The sequence below is a fragment of the Mustela putorius genome, unplaced genomic scaffold (genome assembly GCF_011764305.1).
Source record: "Mustela putorius furo isolate JIRA1106 unplaced genomic scaffold, ASM1176430v1.1 tig00537227_pilon_pilon_pilon, whole genome shotgun sequence".
NCBI lineage: Eukaryota > Metazoa > Chordata > Mammalia > Carnivora > Mustelidae > Mustela > Mustela putorius.
The window spans coordinates 33,703,832-33,721,470 of record NW_025422368.1 but is presented as its reverse complement, the minus strand read 5'-3'; the positions used below and the strand labels follow the sequence as shown (position 1 = coordinate 33,721,470).

The 17,639-nt window shown below is 40.4% G+C and overlaps 1 protein-coding gene across 2 annotated transcripts in view; it reads right to left on the bottom strand.

Moving 5' to 3' along the window:
* PLBD1 (phospholipase B domain containing 1) overlaps positions 1–17,639 on the bottom strand; it is a 51,862-nt gene that overhangs the window by 21,488 nt on the left and 12,735 nt on the right. For both annotated transcript variants that reach the window (XM_045072897.1, XM_045072898.1), the window contains exons 3-6: positions 10,447–10,530; positions 8,963–9,101; positions 3,157–3,297; positions 2,571–2,715 (exon numbers count right to left, since the gene is read on the bottom strand). In XM_045072897.1, the coding sequence (XP_044928832.1) occupies positions 2,571–2,715; positions 3,157–3,297; positions 8,963–9,101; positions 10,447–10,530 (509 nt within the window). The remainder of the gene's footprint in view (positions 1–2,570; positions 2,716–3,156; positions 3,298–8,962; positions 9,102–10,446; positions 10,531–17,639) is intronic.

Below are 17,639 nucleotides of genomic sequence, written 5' to 3'. Positions count from 1 at the left end.
CTTTTCTATCATTACACAAATCACACTTTAATCACTGCTTTTTTATTTGTCCCTTCTATCAGAATACAAATTTTGATATAATAGGGACAGCATCTGTCCTGTTTCCCGTCATAAATATTTTGCCTGACATGAAATTTCATAGAAAATCGCAAACAAATAAATTACATAATGTTTACAACTTTATGAAGTCAGCCTTTATATTAGTCTCATTCTACAGATGAGGAAAAGCCCAGGCCCGCCAAAGTAAAGTTTTACATTGGATTTCATACATGGAGGAACAGTTTATAGCTGTCCAAGTTCTACCGTTTTCCTTTTTGATGACATCAAAACAAAAAAAAATGTCTTTTTGTCTTGAAGCTTTAGTGTTTTTCAGGACAATCATCTTGGTGGTCACTTCTACAGAACTGGGCAGGAGTGGGGGGTCATGATGTATTATAAAAGTATGGATAGGGGCATTGGAAATCTCCAGAGTTATTTGTATCTTTAGAATAATGGTGTCTATACCATCCCAGTTATGTCATCTTTAATACGTGTTTCAGCGAAATCATAAATATTTCATGACTTGATATTTCTGTTCTGACTCAGTAATTCTTAATACCCTTGCTCATATCATGAACAACCTCCCGATCTTGATACCACACTCCCACCCCTGTCACTCCTCCACCAACACCAGCAACAAACAAGCCACCCAGCTCTGCTCTGGGATCAGCAGTGCACAAGAGATGAAGCTCACGGCAAAGCTTAACTCCATACATATTGGATGAACCTAAAGTGGTGGGTGGATCCTTTAATCAAACAATTCTTTGTAATAGAGATGAGACCCTCCACATTTTTCATGTTTGTTGCTGAGAACAAAACTTTCCAATGAAAGAAAATATGAATCATATTCCTACATTAGCTCCTGTAAAAACATGTTGGATTAAAAAAAAAAAGTATTGCTTTCTCTCAGTTTAAATGCTCTAAAAAAAAAAAAAACCTCTATTATCTATGTATCTATCTGTTCTGGAAAGATATATACATATATACAAATGTTAACAGACTGTTAGGTTTCATAGGAAATTCCTCCATGTCTTTCCCCATCACTACCTTAGGGATCCAGGATTATTCAGACTACAGAAGAACGCCATTCTGCAGAGATTTCAAAGTAGTGCAGGTAACATCTGAACATTGCCTTTTATTGCAAATAAGAGGAAGAATATGAGTATTTGACTGGCCTCGGTCTTGTGCTGTCCTTAAATTGCAGTCTAAAGGAATACAAAGAAATCAAAACACAGTCTAACTCTGAGAAAGGAGTGCCCAGCCCCACTCAATACTAAAACAATTAAGCGAGCAATGACAAAGATGGAATCAAAGTGTTTTCAAAGGAAGGATGGGGTCACAAGGACAGCACAATACAAAGTTATGTCACTGATCAGAATTTGTAATAGGATGGTATTAATACTACCAGGAATAATAATAACAGCAGAAGGGGTAATGATAACTCTGACAAAGGTAGATAGATACAACAGGTGGTTGTATTTTACAAATATGTAATTAAAAGTCAAAACTGTCCACCTGGTATCTGCTGTTGGACTCTTAGATGTTTAAGAATTTTCCCCTTGCCTATACCCATGATGTTCCGTGAGGAGGTTCCAAACCTACACCTGAGGGGGTCATTCCAGGTAGCAGAACTGTTTAGTTAGGTTCACACAGTGCATTTTGTTACATCCCTATTTTTATCTTCAGAAGTTGGAGGATCTGGCAACACTGACCGCCATATTGCTGAGTGACAACATTCAGTGAGAGCTGAGCACTTGGCGCCCTTTCAATGGGTCATGTGTTTGTTGCAATTGTTTTCACTTTCATTTTCTTATACCAGCCCCCCCCCTTTATCCATTTTACATCATCTGCCTGGCCCCTTTAAGAACGGGAGCTTGCAACTCCTACTCCACAGAGACCATCCTTCCCACAAATCCCACTGTTCAAATTCTAGGCATCATTCATGGTTTATCTCAAGTATTGGCCTCTTTCCTTTCCCTGACAATCCAGTATGAGCTGACCCTCCCCTTTGAATACTCTTAACATTCCTTACATTTCCACTGTAGCTCATACAGTACCCAGTAATAATACCATTATTACCTGTATAGTACTTATCTTGCTCTAGTGTAAGATTTATAAGCTTATGCATTCATTCAGCCACTCATTCAGCAAAAATTAAGTACAAGGTGCCACACTAAGTTAAGTTCTGTGGATACTGTGATGAATAAAAGAAACAGGCCCCTGAAGAAACACTGAGAGCAGGATCTCTGTTGCCCAACCTGGCTTCTGCCGCAGAGCCTAGGAAAGTATCTCATACCTCACTTGGCATTTGATGAAGTGAGTTTTCGGCAGCTATTAACTTTTTTCACACCATTCCATTACATAAAAGCATTAGAGCTGTATTTCTTCAAAAGGCATTCTGAACATCAACTTTCATTCATGCATACTAACCTCTAAAGGTTTCTTCTCCCATTCCAGTTACTCTGAATGGCCAAGGTTTCATTCTGAAAGAATACGGAAGAGTACTCCAATGTCCCTCTAAATTTATTTACCTGGGTAACTGCTGAAAGAGAGTCGACTACTGCTGGTGTCTTTATCTTTGATGTTGAAGTCCCAGTGTTTATATATCCTGAGCATGGCTGCGTATGTGTACCAGCTTGAGTGAGCAAAATAGACGTTCTCAAATCCAGGAAGAACCTACAGCCAGAATCATAGTGAATGACGAAGAGGTGTATAGGTAACTGCCTATAGGCATAGGAAGTGTACAGCGATTGTGTCAATTTGGGTGTTCATCGCCATATTTATTATGAGAAAATATGGCCAAGGAGCACAACATTAACCTTTAATGTGCATAAAACAGACAGACTCTGTCCTCCCAATATCCAAAATGGAAGACTGTCAGACATAGGAGTGGTAGGTGCATATGGCACGGGAGGAGTGGTAGAAGAAACAGAGGTACCATCTTGTACTTGTAATTCCCTCCATCAGCTCCTTCCAGTTCTTAACTTCTAGATAGAGGTCACATGAGCTGATAGTTGGTTTAAGCCAGGATTGAGATGTGACCACACTTGGGTTGACATATAGGAAAAGTCTGTGTGGCCCAGAGCAAGGAAAAACATGGAGGCTGCTATGTCTTACCTTAATAAGAGCAGAGCAATGTCCCATGTCCCATCTCTTGAAAACCTTTAGGCTGGAATTTTTTGTGGGAGAAACTGAGGGAATCAGATCCAACAGATCTCCAACGGCATTCAGGAACTGAATCTGGAACATGGTCATGGGCTGGGGAAAGACAAAGACCGCTCTTAACAGTGATTTGTGATAGTTGGATGTCATTTTCTTGTTTTCCTGTTGTTAGGGATCCATTCAGTCATTCCTTTGGGAAGGGTCCCTAATGGAATAAATGTACTAGATTTTATTGTAGCTTACAAAATAATTATTACCTTATGGTCTGTAAGAGATGTTTTGGCATGTTTTGATACCCAAAATACTTGAGGTATTTGGGGCCAAATAATTCTTTCTCTTTGGGGGCTGTGCACTCTAAAATATTTAGCAGCATCACTGGCCTCTCCCTATTAGTATCAGTAAAACCCTTCCAGTTTTGATTACCAAAAACATCTCCAGGCATTGCTGACTGTGTTCTGAAGGGAGAATGCTCATAGTTGAGAATCACTGCTTTACAGCAAAATATTCAACTAAGATGCGTTTTAATTTCGTGTTTGGTTTTCGTGTGGTCTGACTGGCTCGACAGCAGTTACCTCAAAGCAATGATCAGACTTGAACATGAACTTTGTGCCAACTAGAGAGCACTGCTCCTGCAAGAGTCAGTCCACCAGAGTAGCCTGGGGTCGGGCATCTACAAATTGGCTTTTAGGCAGAGTTGGTGGAAAGACAAAAAAGTGACATGTTCATAAAAGAAAGAAAGAAAGAAAGAAAGAAAGCCAGAACCTGATTATTTATTTATATACATATTCTCTTTGTGTTGTCCTTTGAATAAGTCACACTTTCATTATTACAGATATAAAAAATTATGATGGGGTACCTGGGTGTTTCGGTCAGTTGATCATCAGACTTCTGATTTCAGCTCAGGTCATGATCTTGGGGTCATGGGATGGAGCCTCATATCAGGCTCTGCAACCTGTGGGCTGTCTGCTTGGGGTTTTCCCTCTGGCCCTACTCCCCTTTCTCGCGCTCTCTCAAATAAATAGATAGTTAAGAAAAAATTATGGTAAGGGGCGCTTGGATGGGTTAAGCCTCTGCCTTCAGCTCAGGTCATGGTCTCAGGGTGCTGGGATCGAGCCCCACATTGGGCTCTCTGCTCAGCAGGGGGCCTGCTTCCCACCCCCCACCCCCGCCCCGCCTGCCGCTCTGCCTACTTGTGATCTGTCACGTAAAAAAAAAAAAAAAAAAAAAAAAAAAAAAAATTCATAGCTATTAAAAAAAAAGGAAAGAAAAAATTATGATAAAATCTGTAGTGGAAATCCTCTCACAGGTACCACCCTGTCTCCAGTTTACCACTTTTTATTCGTTTCTATGTCCTTCTCTGGACTTTTTAATGTGTGTTACAAATACATTTTTACACAAATGGTAGTGTATTATCTGCGCTACTCTTCACCTTGATTTTTTTCTCCTAATATTTTTCACTTGTTTTGTTGACCTCCCATATTAGATGTAAAATCCTCCTCATTCTCTCAAACAGTATTCCAGTAAATGGAATACATTAATTCAGACCAGGATTATATTGAAAATACAATTATATTACATTACATTGATGGACTTCTAGGGGCTTTCTAGTCTTTTGCTGTTATAAACAATGTTACAATAATCAATCTTGGACCTATCATTTTGTATGTGTGCGAACTACCTGTAGGAGAGATACCTAGAAGTGATTTTGATTTTAACAGATGTTGCCAAATTGTCCTCATGTGGCTTATTTTAAGACTCTCTTCCAGCCTCAACATTAAACACTGAGTTTATTTCCAAATGGATAGGTGAAAAACAGTGTCTCATTGCAGTTTACACTGGCAACTCTTTTATTAGGAGTAAGGCGGAGCGTGTTTAAAAGCCTTTGGATTTGTTTTTTTGGCGAACTGGTCATCTGCCTCAGTTATTTTTCTTATTCTTTTTCTTATTAACCTTTAGGAGTTTGTTATATATTAAGATTAGTTCATTGTCTGATAGAAATTGCAAATATTATTCAGTTTTCAATTTGCCTTTAATATTTTGCCTTTTAATTTATTTATTTTTAAATATTTTACTTATTTATTTATTATTTATCAGAAAGAGAGAGGGAGGGAGAGAAAAAAAGAGAGCACAAGCACGGGGAGCAGTAGAGGGAGAAGCAGGCTCCCCATGCCTTTTTTTTTTCAAAGATTTCACCTATTTATTTGACAGACAGAGATCACAAGTAGGCAGAGAAGCAGGCAGAGACAGAGGAGGAAGCAGGCTCCCTGCGGAACAGAGAGCCCGATGTGGGGCTCGATCCCCAAACCCCGGGATCAAGACCTGAGCCGAAGACAGAGGCCCTAACCTGCTGAGCCACCCAGGCGCCCCCCCCCATGCCTTTTTTTAAAATTAAGAATGATACCATACATATGAAAGAATAAAGATGTATATGCACAATCTAAAAGGAAGAAAAAGCACTTATCAGCCCACCTGACAGATTAGGAAAAAGAACATTAGCAATGCCTTGAAAGCCTCCAATGGCATTTCCCTCCTTACCAGCAGTAACCACTGGGCTAGTTCTGTGTGGCTCATTACCTGCTTTTCTGTTACTTTGTCATCTGTGTACACATTCTAGACAATGTATTTTTAAATTTGTCTCCTTTTGAATTTGTATAAATAGAATCATATTGTATGCATTCTTCTGGTCAACATTATTTTTTGACATTTGTCAATGTTGATAGTGTAGAAACAGCCCGTTTATTTTCATTGCTATGAGGTATTCAATTACATGAATATATAGTACCATGGAGTGTTTCCAGTTTGTGGCAAAACAATGGCAATGTGAACTTTTACATACATAGGCCACCTCCCCCCACGTATAAGAATATCTTTAATCTGAGTGGATTTGCTACACTGTAGAACATATGTTATCTTTAAATGTTTCAAGTAAAATTCACTGCTTTTCCAAAGCAGTTGGAACAATTTACTCAATCCAGCAGTGGTTAAAATTTCCCACTTCCAGCGTATAATAGAATCTCATTGAGGTTACTTATTTATATTTTAAAGATCTTATTTATTTATTTATTTGAGAGAGGGAGAGAGCAAGAGAGAGAGAGAGAGTGCACAGGCAGGGGATAGGCAGAGGGAGAGGGAGAACCAGACTTCCCAGACTCCCCTGGGGCCCCACTCTGAGGTGATGGAATCAAGACCTGAGCTCAAGGCGGACACTTAACCGCTTAACCGACTGAGCCATCCAGGCGCCCCCTCACTGAGGTTTTCATCAGTATTTCTTACTGAAATTAAGCATTTCTTCACATTTTTATGGGCCATTTTTGTTTCCTTTTCTGGGAAATTCCTGTTGATATTTTTGCCCATTGCCTTTTTTCCTATTGGGTATTTTCTTTTTTAAAATTTATTTGCTATTCCTTATGCATTTCTGAAACAAACCCTTTCTTAATTAAATGTATTGCAAGTATTTTCTCTTGGTTTGTAGGTTATTTTTTCACTTTCAATATAGTGTCTTCTGATGAAATGAAATTTAATTAGCTGAATTTATATTTTTCTTCGTGGCTAGTACTTTTTTGGTCTTGTTTGAGATACGGTTGCTCACCTTAAAACATGGTCTCCTAGAGGATGCTCAGTGCTACTGGATCAAAGCTATTTTTCCTCATTATTTCTAAGCCTTCTCAAGGGAGAAAAGCAAGAAAATATGTATTTTTTAAAAGGAAGCTAAAAGTAATGATTTCCTGCCTATCTAACAACTTTAAAAACTATGAAACCTCTACTTCATTGGCTTTTTGTATGCTGAAAATCTTTTTTTTTTAAGATTTTATTTATTTATTTGACACAGAGAGATCACAAATAGGCAGAGAGGCAGGCAGAGAGAGGGGAAAGCAGGCTCCCTGCTGAGCAGAGAGCCCAATGTGGGGCTCAGTCCCAGGACCCTGAGATCATGACCTGAGCCGAAGGCAGAGGCTTAACCCACTGAGGCACCCAGGTGCCAATATGCTGAAAATCTTGATATTCACCGTATTTCTTTATTTGCTTTATCTTACTGTATTTATAAAATTTTAAAATAACTACACTATATTGATAAAGTGAGCTTACTGAATTACTGTTTAAGGCTGTTTTGTTTTTGTTTTATGGTAGTTCTTGTCCTTAGGATCTATCCGTTAAGGATGTACTGTAATGATTGCGTCAAGGTCACTGGAAATAACCACTCTCTGTGTGGTTATGCCATGAACTTTTGATATATCATTAGATATATTAATATCAATTCATTTTAAGATTTTAGGGACTGTTTTTCTTCCAGGTGATTAAATTTTGTTTTATAATTATGAACAGCATTTACATGGTTCCGAAGTAAAATATATATACAGATACATTTAGAGAAATGTAGCTTTCATTCCCATTCCCTCCCCTTTCCTCTCTTCCTTTTTTGGGAGGTAATCTTTTTCTTTTTCTTTTTTTATAAGTTTTGGGTTTATTCTTTCATTGTTGCTTATTCTTGCAAAGTTAAGCAAATCTATATCTATCTATCTTTCCATTTCTTACATAAAATTCAGCAAACAATTCACACTGGTCTTCACCTTACTTTTTTATACTTTATAACAGATCCCAAACCTCACATCGTAACAGTATTTGGAAATCTACTTCATTCCTGTTACAGCCACATCATTTACGCAGCCAGTCTTCTATGTATTTGGCTGTTTTCAGTCTTTTGCTATTACAAATTATCTGTAACGAAGAGGTCGACACATAAGCCATATGGAGTTTTTGCCTGTGAACCTTGGTGATAATTGTAGAAGTGGGATTCCTGGGTTAAAGGGTAAATGAGTAGACGATTCGGATACTGAATGCCACGTTTTCTCTCCACAGCAAATATACCAGTTTGTATTACTACCAGTATTTTGGGAAAGTGCTTTTTTCTCCCTTAGTCTTGCTAGCAGAGTAGGCATTCACATTTTGGAATTTCTGCCAAATAGACAAGTGAGAAAGTAGAGAAAGTATGTTTCAGGATGGTTTTAATGTGTATTTCTAAACTTATGAGTAAGGCTTGATTCATATGATTAAGAATTTTTTGCATCACTTTTCTATGAACTGTCTTTTTGTATATTTTGTTCAATGTGTGTGTGTATATGTGTGTATATATATATATATATATTATATATATATATATACACACATATATATATATCTCCAGTGTGTGTGTGTATTTGTGTGTGTATGTATGTGTGTATTACTCCCAGGAAATAAAAAATCTCCATAATTTTTGGAAGTATATTAAATGGTATCTTTGAATCTTCAATGATTCAGTAAAGCTTTATGAAATATTATGACGTACTGTAACTATGACGTTAATAGAGGATGGGAACCATAGAACTTGTACACTTTAACATTTTGCCTTAACAATTCTATCACCTAAAATACTAACTTTATTAGATTAGTTTAACAGCGAGTACATTGATTCAGTACATTCTTTAAGCTATTCCAGAGCATAGTATTATGAAAGAGATAGAGATTGTGTATTAAGCTTGAATTTTGTGTCACTGACTCAGGTGCTAGCCATATAACAAGGCAGCGTTTTTGTGTGCAAGATACACTAGTCCCAATTTGATCTGTTTCTAGGTTGCAATGTTATTTTAAAGATAATTTTCAGTATTCTTGCCATTCTTTCAATATTCTTGTCATAGTTTCAAGATAATTTTCAATGTTTGATATCCTTGGCAATAATATTGCCAAATTATAATATAAATTCTGAGCAGCTTTTTGGAAATCTTACCTTTGTCCTTTCTAACTTAGCCCTCTTCATTGCTCCTACATACAGCCCATCCATCTGTGCTATAATATAGCCTGTATGCCTCCAAAATGGGTCATCCTTGTAAGTTTTCACATTTTTCCGGGTCCATTGATCTTGCTTCCTGCAAGAGAAATTAGATTTGCCCTCGAGATCTCCATGGTTGCTCATCTAAAGCTAAATCAAGCCGAGGCATTTAGAGATTATATATTCAGATACTTATGGTAGTGTAATTTACATTCTGGATCTTGTAACATCCAAATCACTTTGAAAGGCTATTGGGCAAATCCTAAAATATTTTCGATTTCTTCCTTGGACTATGACTCTTTCTTGATAGCTGTCTGCATGCTCTATCTAGGTATAACATTTAGCTTCTCGTGATACTGAAATCTACAAAATTCAAGGATAGGCCATCCATATGTATTTCATACAAAACCACAATGCCTCACTAAATCAGTACGGATAAGTCATTAACTTTTTTTATATGGAAGTCGTAAAGTTAAAGAACAACAAAAAACTCCTAAGGACAGGGTAGTTGATATATGTCTATATTTCTCTCCAATTGTTTTTATAGTTTATGGTTCATTCTATTTCAGTTGTGGCCAGTAACTGCCTCAACACCTCTGTCCTAGTATACTTAGCAAGACAGGCTTGTTTTTATTCTCCTTCCATTCTGTCTCTCTTCTTTATAGTCTTTCCATTCTGTCTCTCTTTTAGTTCTCTGCACTTTCTAGAAAGAGAATGATTTGACATGACTTGGTATACTGAAAGTTATTTCTGATTTGTTCTGGCTTTCTCCAAATCAGTCTTAGAATACAAGGTCATTGCTTCATGAGATCTAGCCCAATAATTTTTAATGATGTGCTGTAGGACTTTAGCATTCAGTGTATGATTTGGAGGGCCAACCCAGGAGCCCTATGGTCCCCAAATTAATCACAGTCACAAGTATAAAACAATGCCACATATAAAACAAATAGGAAACAACTTTTCTTAATACTGAGAATTACTAAGTCTTCAGAAAACTTGATTACAATGGCCATGTTCTACAAGGATATTAAGAATAAGAACTAGATAACAGCCAGGGCTCCCGCTAAGATGGGAACCCAGGCCCATGGCACAGAAGCACCTCAGAGAGGGAGCAGGAGGGATCCCTGAAGGATCCTCAGGCGGAAGCAGTCCAGGCATTTAACTTTGCCTTCCTTACACTGATGTGTCTTCCTCCAGATGTGTAATCAATGATGACATTCAACCTGACCTTTGAAAGAGCCCAAGTTAGAAGACATGTTGTCTGCAACCAGTTTTCATGTCATTACCGAAATGTGCTAAACCTTACTATAGGACCAGCCACAGGCAGGACTAGTCCTTCCTAAGAGATAGAAAAACAAATTGGCAGAAGGAAAAATTGTTGTTTGCAATAACAGATTCAGGACCTTCAGTCTCAGTGGCAAGAGGAGAGCTATTATACATACTCCATAAAATCTTGTACTTTATCCACGATGGAAGGTTTCTTAATCAGCTGTGGGTAGAGGTTAATGAAGTGGTCATACATGTGTCTGAAACAAAAGAAAATGGTTACTTTCTATTTTTCTTCCTAGGGCAGTCCATCATAGCAAATTATACAATTTTTGGACTATCAAGTCCCCTTATTGCAAACCTGGTCTATCTTTTTTTAAAGATTTTATTTATTTATTTGAGAGAGAGAGAGAATGAGAGAATGAGAGTGCAAGCAGAGTGGGAGGGAGAGGGAGAAGCAGGCTCCATGCAGGACTTGATCCCAGGCCCCTGAGGTCACGACCTGAGCTGAAGGCAGACGCTTAACTGACTGAGCCACCTAGGAGCCTCTGCCTTATCTTAAAAAAAAAAAAAAAGTACAATTTAAAATTGAGAAATATCTCCAACATAGAGAAAAACATATAATAAAACCAACACCCAAGTACCTCTATGCAACTTTATTAAAGTCATTACATTTTGCCATGTTTGTGCCTACGGTTTTAAATAGAAATAAAACATTAGAGAGGTGCCTGGCTGGCTCAGTCAGTAGAGCCTGTAGCTCTTGATCTCAGGGTTGTGAGTTCGAGTCCCATGTTGGGAGTAGAGATTACTTAAAAATAAAATCATAAAAAAACCCTAACAACATTACAGCTGAAGCCCTTCTGTACAGTTCTCCGATGCTAATTCCACACCTTTCTCCACAGATGTAACTCCAATCTTGAATGGGTGATTTATTACTCTCATGCATGTTTCTATACCATTACTAGATATAGATTTATTATTTTACTAGATTTTATTTATTTATTTATTTGTCAGAGAGAGAAAGAGGGCGCACAAGCAGGGGGAGTGGCAAGCAGGGGAGAAGCAGGCTCCCACAGAGCAGGGAGACCTACACGGGACTCGATCCCAGGACCCTGTGATCATGACCTGAGCTGAAGGCAGATGCTTAACCCACTGAGCCATCCAGCTGTCCCCCCTCCCAGATATAGAGTTAATAATAAATAAGGTACAGTATTACTTAGGTTTCTGAAGAAATCATAAACAAGATCATACTGTCACTCTAACATGTAATTCTCTCACCATGACACAGTATTATCATCTGCAATTTAAATTTATTGTTTTCATCTGTTGATAGTATTCCATGGTATTAGTATATAAGAATTCATGAAGGCAACTTCAAATATTATTGTAAATGTCTCTTCTTACATATTTGCATGTTCTTCTGGAATATATTTACTATATATATAAGTGGAATTGCAGGGATGAATATCCTATATATTATCTACAGTTACTAGATACTGACAAGTGGTTGTTCATAGGGATTGTACCCATTTATATACCCACCGGCTACATATTAGACTTCTTCTGGCTCCACAACCTCACCAACACTTGGTATAATCAGACTTTTTAATTTTTGACAATTAACATGGTTCTCATTATTTTAATTTCCATCCCTTCCTCCCCTCAGATTATTGGCTATTTGGGATTCTTTATTTTAAAACTTACTTTAGAAAATAAATAAATAATAATAATAAATAAAACTTACTTAAAAAAATTAAATGTGGGGGTGCCTGGGTGGCTCAGTGGATGAAGTGTCTGACTTCGGCTCAGATCATGATCTCAGGGTCCTGGGATTGAGCCCTGTGTCCAGCTCTCTACTCAGGGGGAAATCTGTTTCCCTTTGCCTTCTTCCTCTGTCCCTCTCTGCACTCATCCTCTCTCTCTCTCTCAAATGAATAAATAAAATCTTAAAAAAAAAAATTGTAGGGGCACCTGGGTGGCTCAATCAGCTGAGCGTCCAGCTCTTGATTTTGGCTCAGGTCATGATCTCAGGGTCGTGAGATCACGTTCTGCAATGGGTTCTGTGCTCAGTACGGAGCCTGCTTGAGATTCTCTCTCTCCCTGTGCCCTTGCCCCACAATAACGTCTGTAGGCATTTTTGGTTGTCACACTAGGGGGTGTATGTGTGTGTATGTGTGTGGGGAAGGTGCCGCTGGTATCTAGTGGGTGGAGGCTGGGGGGCTACCAAACACCCTGCAATCTATAGGACAGCCCCCCACCCCAACAAAGAATTACTCCACCCATAATGTCCACAGTGCCAAGACAAGAGTCTTGACTCAGGGGTGGTTGCTGAAGATGCCCACGGAACGACAGGATGGATGGAGGTATAGATGGGTAACTGGGCTAGGGATTTTCCTGTTCTGCCATACAGAGCAGAGAAAGAGAAACATCCACCTTGAGGCCATGGATCCTGCCCCATTCAGGCGCCCTGAGGAACACAGGCCACTTTCCTCAGGTTGAGGCCCTTCTCTGATCCCTGGGTCTGGGATCCTACACTTTGGTGTGGTAGAGCCATATAGGACAGCAGTTAAGGGTAGAGACTCTGAATTCTGAGTTCAAAGTTTGACTTCATTACTTCTAGACAATATGACCAACTTCTCCATGCTTCCAAATTCTCATCATGCAGACCTAACGCTAAGTCCGCTTCACGGATGTGTTGTTAATTTCAGCTCTGTGGCGTGTAAAGTCAGTAAATTTCATCCTAAGTTGGGGGAGACTTTCCTTCCCTTTAGGAAAGACACACTTACTCCCACCCTACCCTGGGTCTCTTTGTGTCATGTTAATACCCTATCAGTTAGCACTTGTCAGGTCCTGTCTTGTACTCTTTTCTACTTGCTTTAGCTTTCTGGGTCTGAGACCAAAACAAGCTCCTTCAGAATTTCCTATAGCAATCCATTTACGTGGATACATGTGCATGCCTGCTCAAACTCTGTCGCTGGACAACCTGGTCCTTGTTTACTAGCTTTGTGACTTTCGGCTTGTTACTTAACTTCACTATGCTCGAGCATTCACATCAATAGTAATGGGAGTAATTTAACTTGTAAAATGCTTTGAACAGTGTCTGGCCCATTTTAAATGTCATCTAAGGTTTAGTCATTGCCATCGCTGTGATCAGCAGAAGCAGCAGCACCTTGTGATTCATGGGAAAATCCAAATAATTCCTAGTTCTTGGGCCATTTGATATTTTTGAGGATGAGAATGTGTCTCACTTATCTTTGCTTTGCCTACCATCTTGAATGAGAAGCACATTGAGTTTCTAACATCAAAGAAGCAAGTTCAGGTTATGGTAGAGATTCTTGAGGTATTTCCTGGTAGACCAGAAACAAAAAAGAAACCACCTTTGACTACTTCCTTTACTTGTGCCATAATCTTGCTAGAACTTCCTTTCATCATAGTTTCACCAACTGTTGTGTCAACATATTAACTTAAATGGAGTTCTCTTTGAAGAGTGTGCTCAGGAGCTCTAACCCACCCCATTTCTTTCTCCCCCTCCCCAGAGTCCAACACAAGGCAGGTAATGTGTTTGTTGCAGTGAAGTGGCTCGCTCCTACTAGATAATTCCAGAGATGTTTAAGTGGCTGCCTCAGCCACACACAGGCTCAGCCACTTTATTGAAAACTGGAGCAGACCTGATACCCACACCCTCATCATCATTCTTTCCAGAAAGCTTTCATGACTCATTTTATTAAAACCAATGTAGGACTATTTATCAGCTTTACCATCATTAGTGAGACATGAGCTACTCTGATTAGGGAGCCAGCCCAAGTCAAAAAATCAAGGAAGAAGCTCCATTTTGCCATGGCTGCCAGACACTGCATTACATGGAAAAAAGTACTTCATGCTTTTGGTTCATCCCTAAAGAACTGGAACAGCACAGGATTCAATTAAACCTAATCAGCATGTAATTAAGTAAGCATTAACAGATGGTGGAGGGGAGAGAGGGAGCTCAATCCAGTTGGAATGGAATCGGGAAGTGCCTTGAGGAGATAGCATGTGAGATGGGCCCTAGGGGGCCGAGCAATATTTCAGGTGGTGGAGATGGGAGAGGCAGCATCTGGCTCTCAGGGAATGCAGTGTAAGAGTTGCTGGAAAGGGATGTGTGACAGGCTGACAGGGCAGCATGGCAGGGCTCAGGAGCCCACCCAGAAGACATGTTTGCATGGTAATGGCAGTGTCCCGCAGGGAGCGGCTCCTCAGGAGATGGGTCCGGGTGAGAGAGCATGAGGAAGGGCAAGACGGTGAGAGAAGCCCTGGAAGGGTCTAGGGCTGCCTTCAGGCTGAGGCCCGGCTGGACCTACTGCTTCCACTGTACCCTGTGGGAAAACCATGCCACGGCAGGGCTGTGGATGGCCTGGAGCTTCGTGATAAAGCACGAGGGCTGGGCCTGGGTCCCAGCTGTTCTCTGGAGAGTGTTGTAAGGTTCAAGGAAACAACTTATGACTGAACACTTCAAATGAAATGATGGAAGATTTCAAAATATTTCTTTATATGTTTTTGTTTGGCCTCGCAAGTATGTCATAGGTTGGAGAGAGCAAATTATTTCCTCCATGGTAGTTAAACCAAGCTCTTTATCACAGTATCTCAGCTGTTCCTGCCACAATACCCAAGCTCATACACATTCATTCCCTTCAAGATTCTGGGGAATATAAGGAATGTCACTCCATTTTAAATGTGGTGATGTGGGAAGAACATGGTGGCCCTAAACTTCCCATGGCCCATGGTAGCCACCTGAGCAGCTCTGCTGCTGAATGGAGAACACGGTGGGTGTGCCTGGGTGGCTCAGTTGGTTAATCTTGGGACTCTTGGTTTCAGCTCAGGTCCTGATCTCAAGGCTGTGAGGTTGAGTCCTGTGTGAGGCTCTGTGCTCAGCATCAAGTCTGCTTGAGAGTCTCTCCATCTGCCCCTTCTCCTGCTTGTGGGTGTGCACGTCCATTCTCTCTCTCTCAGATAAATAAATAAATCTTAGGGGGATTAAAAAAAGGAAAACAAAAAGATGGCTCTTTCTTTTGGCCATTGGCATAAATTCACCCTCTCAGACCAGGCTCAGACCCTCCTTTATTCTTTCTTTCTTTCCTTTTTTTTTAAAGATTTTACTTATTTATTTATTTGACAGAGAGCAGGAGAGCACAGGCAGAGGGAGTAGCAGGCAAGGGAGAAGCAGGATGGGGTTCCAACCCAGGATCCGGGAATCATGACCTGAGCCGAAGCGCCCCCTCAGATGCTTTTGCTCCAAGGCTGTGTCTCAGTAAGTCGAATCGTGCCTTACAAACGCCCCCAAGTAACGTCCCTGGGAGTATAGGTTTTAGATCGAAAAAATGATGTGTGTATAGGAAGATGCTGTTGCTTCTCAGACAGTTGCCCATGAGTAGCTGAAAACAAACACAAGAACACCACCCTTGCCTGTGACTTGTATTCCTCCTCCTCTGTTGGTTTGTGACTCTAGCCACAGCTTCCGGGTGGTTGAAGGTTAGGCTCCTCTGTGCTGAATACCAAGGCAGCCCCCTGCCTCTCACAGCTTGGTCAGTGAGGACAGTGTCGGTGGGCTGCACGGCTGTGCTGCCTGGAGTCATAAGCCTTTGAATCCTTCCAGTATGCTCTCTGTTCTGTCTCCCTCCTGGAGCTCTTGTCCCTGGGAGCCCAGTTTCTCTGTTCCATTTTGCAGCTCTTCAAAATGAGCTCCTGGGCATCAGAATGTATGATAAGCCTTCCCCTCTTGGACCATATCAGATGAGGGAAGAAATCGATAGCCTCCTCCCTTCCTCTCTCTTCTCCAGCCCATTGCCAGGGGTGTTCTAAGAATACTAGGTCATGTCCCACTACTGTGAGCTTCGAGCTAGGCCCAGAGTAAGTCTTTTCCATGCAAGCTGGGAAATCTCCCTACTTAATTGATTTTACAGACATGCGATGAGAGTGTCACCCTCTTAAGAGGGAAATGGGAAATGCCTTTCTAACGACAGTTTTGATTGTAATTCTTCGTTTTCCTCTTCTTGGTTCTGTTCTCCTTCCTCCCGCCGCTACTCCCTTCCTTTGTTGCCTTTTTGTCCTCTTCTCCTCCTCCTCTTTCTCTTTTTCTCTCTTTCTTCTTCAAATATACAAATACATGACTTCTCGCTTCCACCCAGCCCCTTTGGTTCTTTGTCATGCTTCTTCCTGATCACCAACATCTTCTGTTCCGTGGGGAAGAAGTCCTCTCAAGACTCTTGCTACTGCATATATGGGAAGCCCATCCTTGAGCAGGTGACATTCTTGAATTGTCAGTAAGGAATACAAAACAGAGACCAACAGAGATGTTGTCTTTCAAATTTGAGAAACCTCTGAGCACTCTCCGATGGAAATGAAGAATGACAACTGCCAAACGGGCAGGCTGCCATCCACAGCCTTCCACGGTACAGCCTCTATCCGCCATTTTAAACCTGTTGCCCTCCGACTAATCAAAGGAGCTTCTACTCCTCGCTCATTTGTAAAGGCGAATTCCTCATTTCAGACTCATTGCCTTTTTTCAGTACTTGGTTCCGCTTCTTTCTGCCCAGAATTATTTTCTTCCTCTTCCCAGCCAAACTGAATGTCGTCGCCCATCAAACACCAGACCCACAGCTCACTCCTTCTGCAAAGGCTTCTTTGACTGTTCTGGCCCATGAGGTGCCTTCCTTTTGGACTGTTATAGTTATTTATGATTAAAGCATTCTTTCCAGGTGTTCTCTGCGGCAGAAATGTTCCCAAGAAGAGTCTCTCGACTTTTCCTTAATGATCCAGCATTCACTAAGATTACTAGACTCACCTCTTCCTCACTCCTGATCATTGGTCAGGATGAATGGAGGGAAGGTGGTCTGAAGGGAGGGAAGACTCAGTTGCCAGGTCCTTAAAATAGGCTACAATATATAGGAAGTTGTTTCTATTTATTTATTATTTTTTTAGAGAGAGAGAATGTGTGGGTGTGCATTGGGGGGAGGGGCTGAGGGAGAGGGGAGAGAATCTTAAGCAGGCTCCATACTCAGAGCAGAGGCCTCGATCTCATGACCCTGAGATCATGACCTGAGCCAAAAGCAAGAATCGGGCGCTCAACCAGCTGAGAGGCCCAGGTGCCCCAGGAAGTTGTTTGTTCCATCTTAAAAGACTCACACATGTCAAATTTTCTTTGAATGGACAGGGCAAAGATGCAGAGTAAGCAAACAAACAAACAAACAAACAAAACCCCAGTTATTGAATAATAGCTAAGTGTTTTTCTTCTAAGAAATAAAATTTTTACTCTAATATAGAAGCATTTAAGAAGCTACTAAGAGAATTGATATTAACCCACATTCCTTGGATCTTCTTCATCAATAGATAAAGG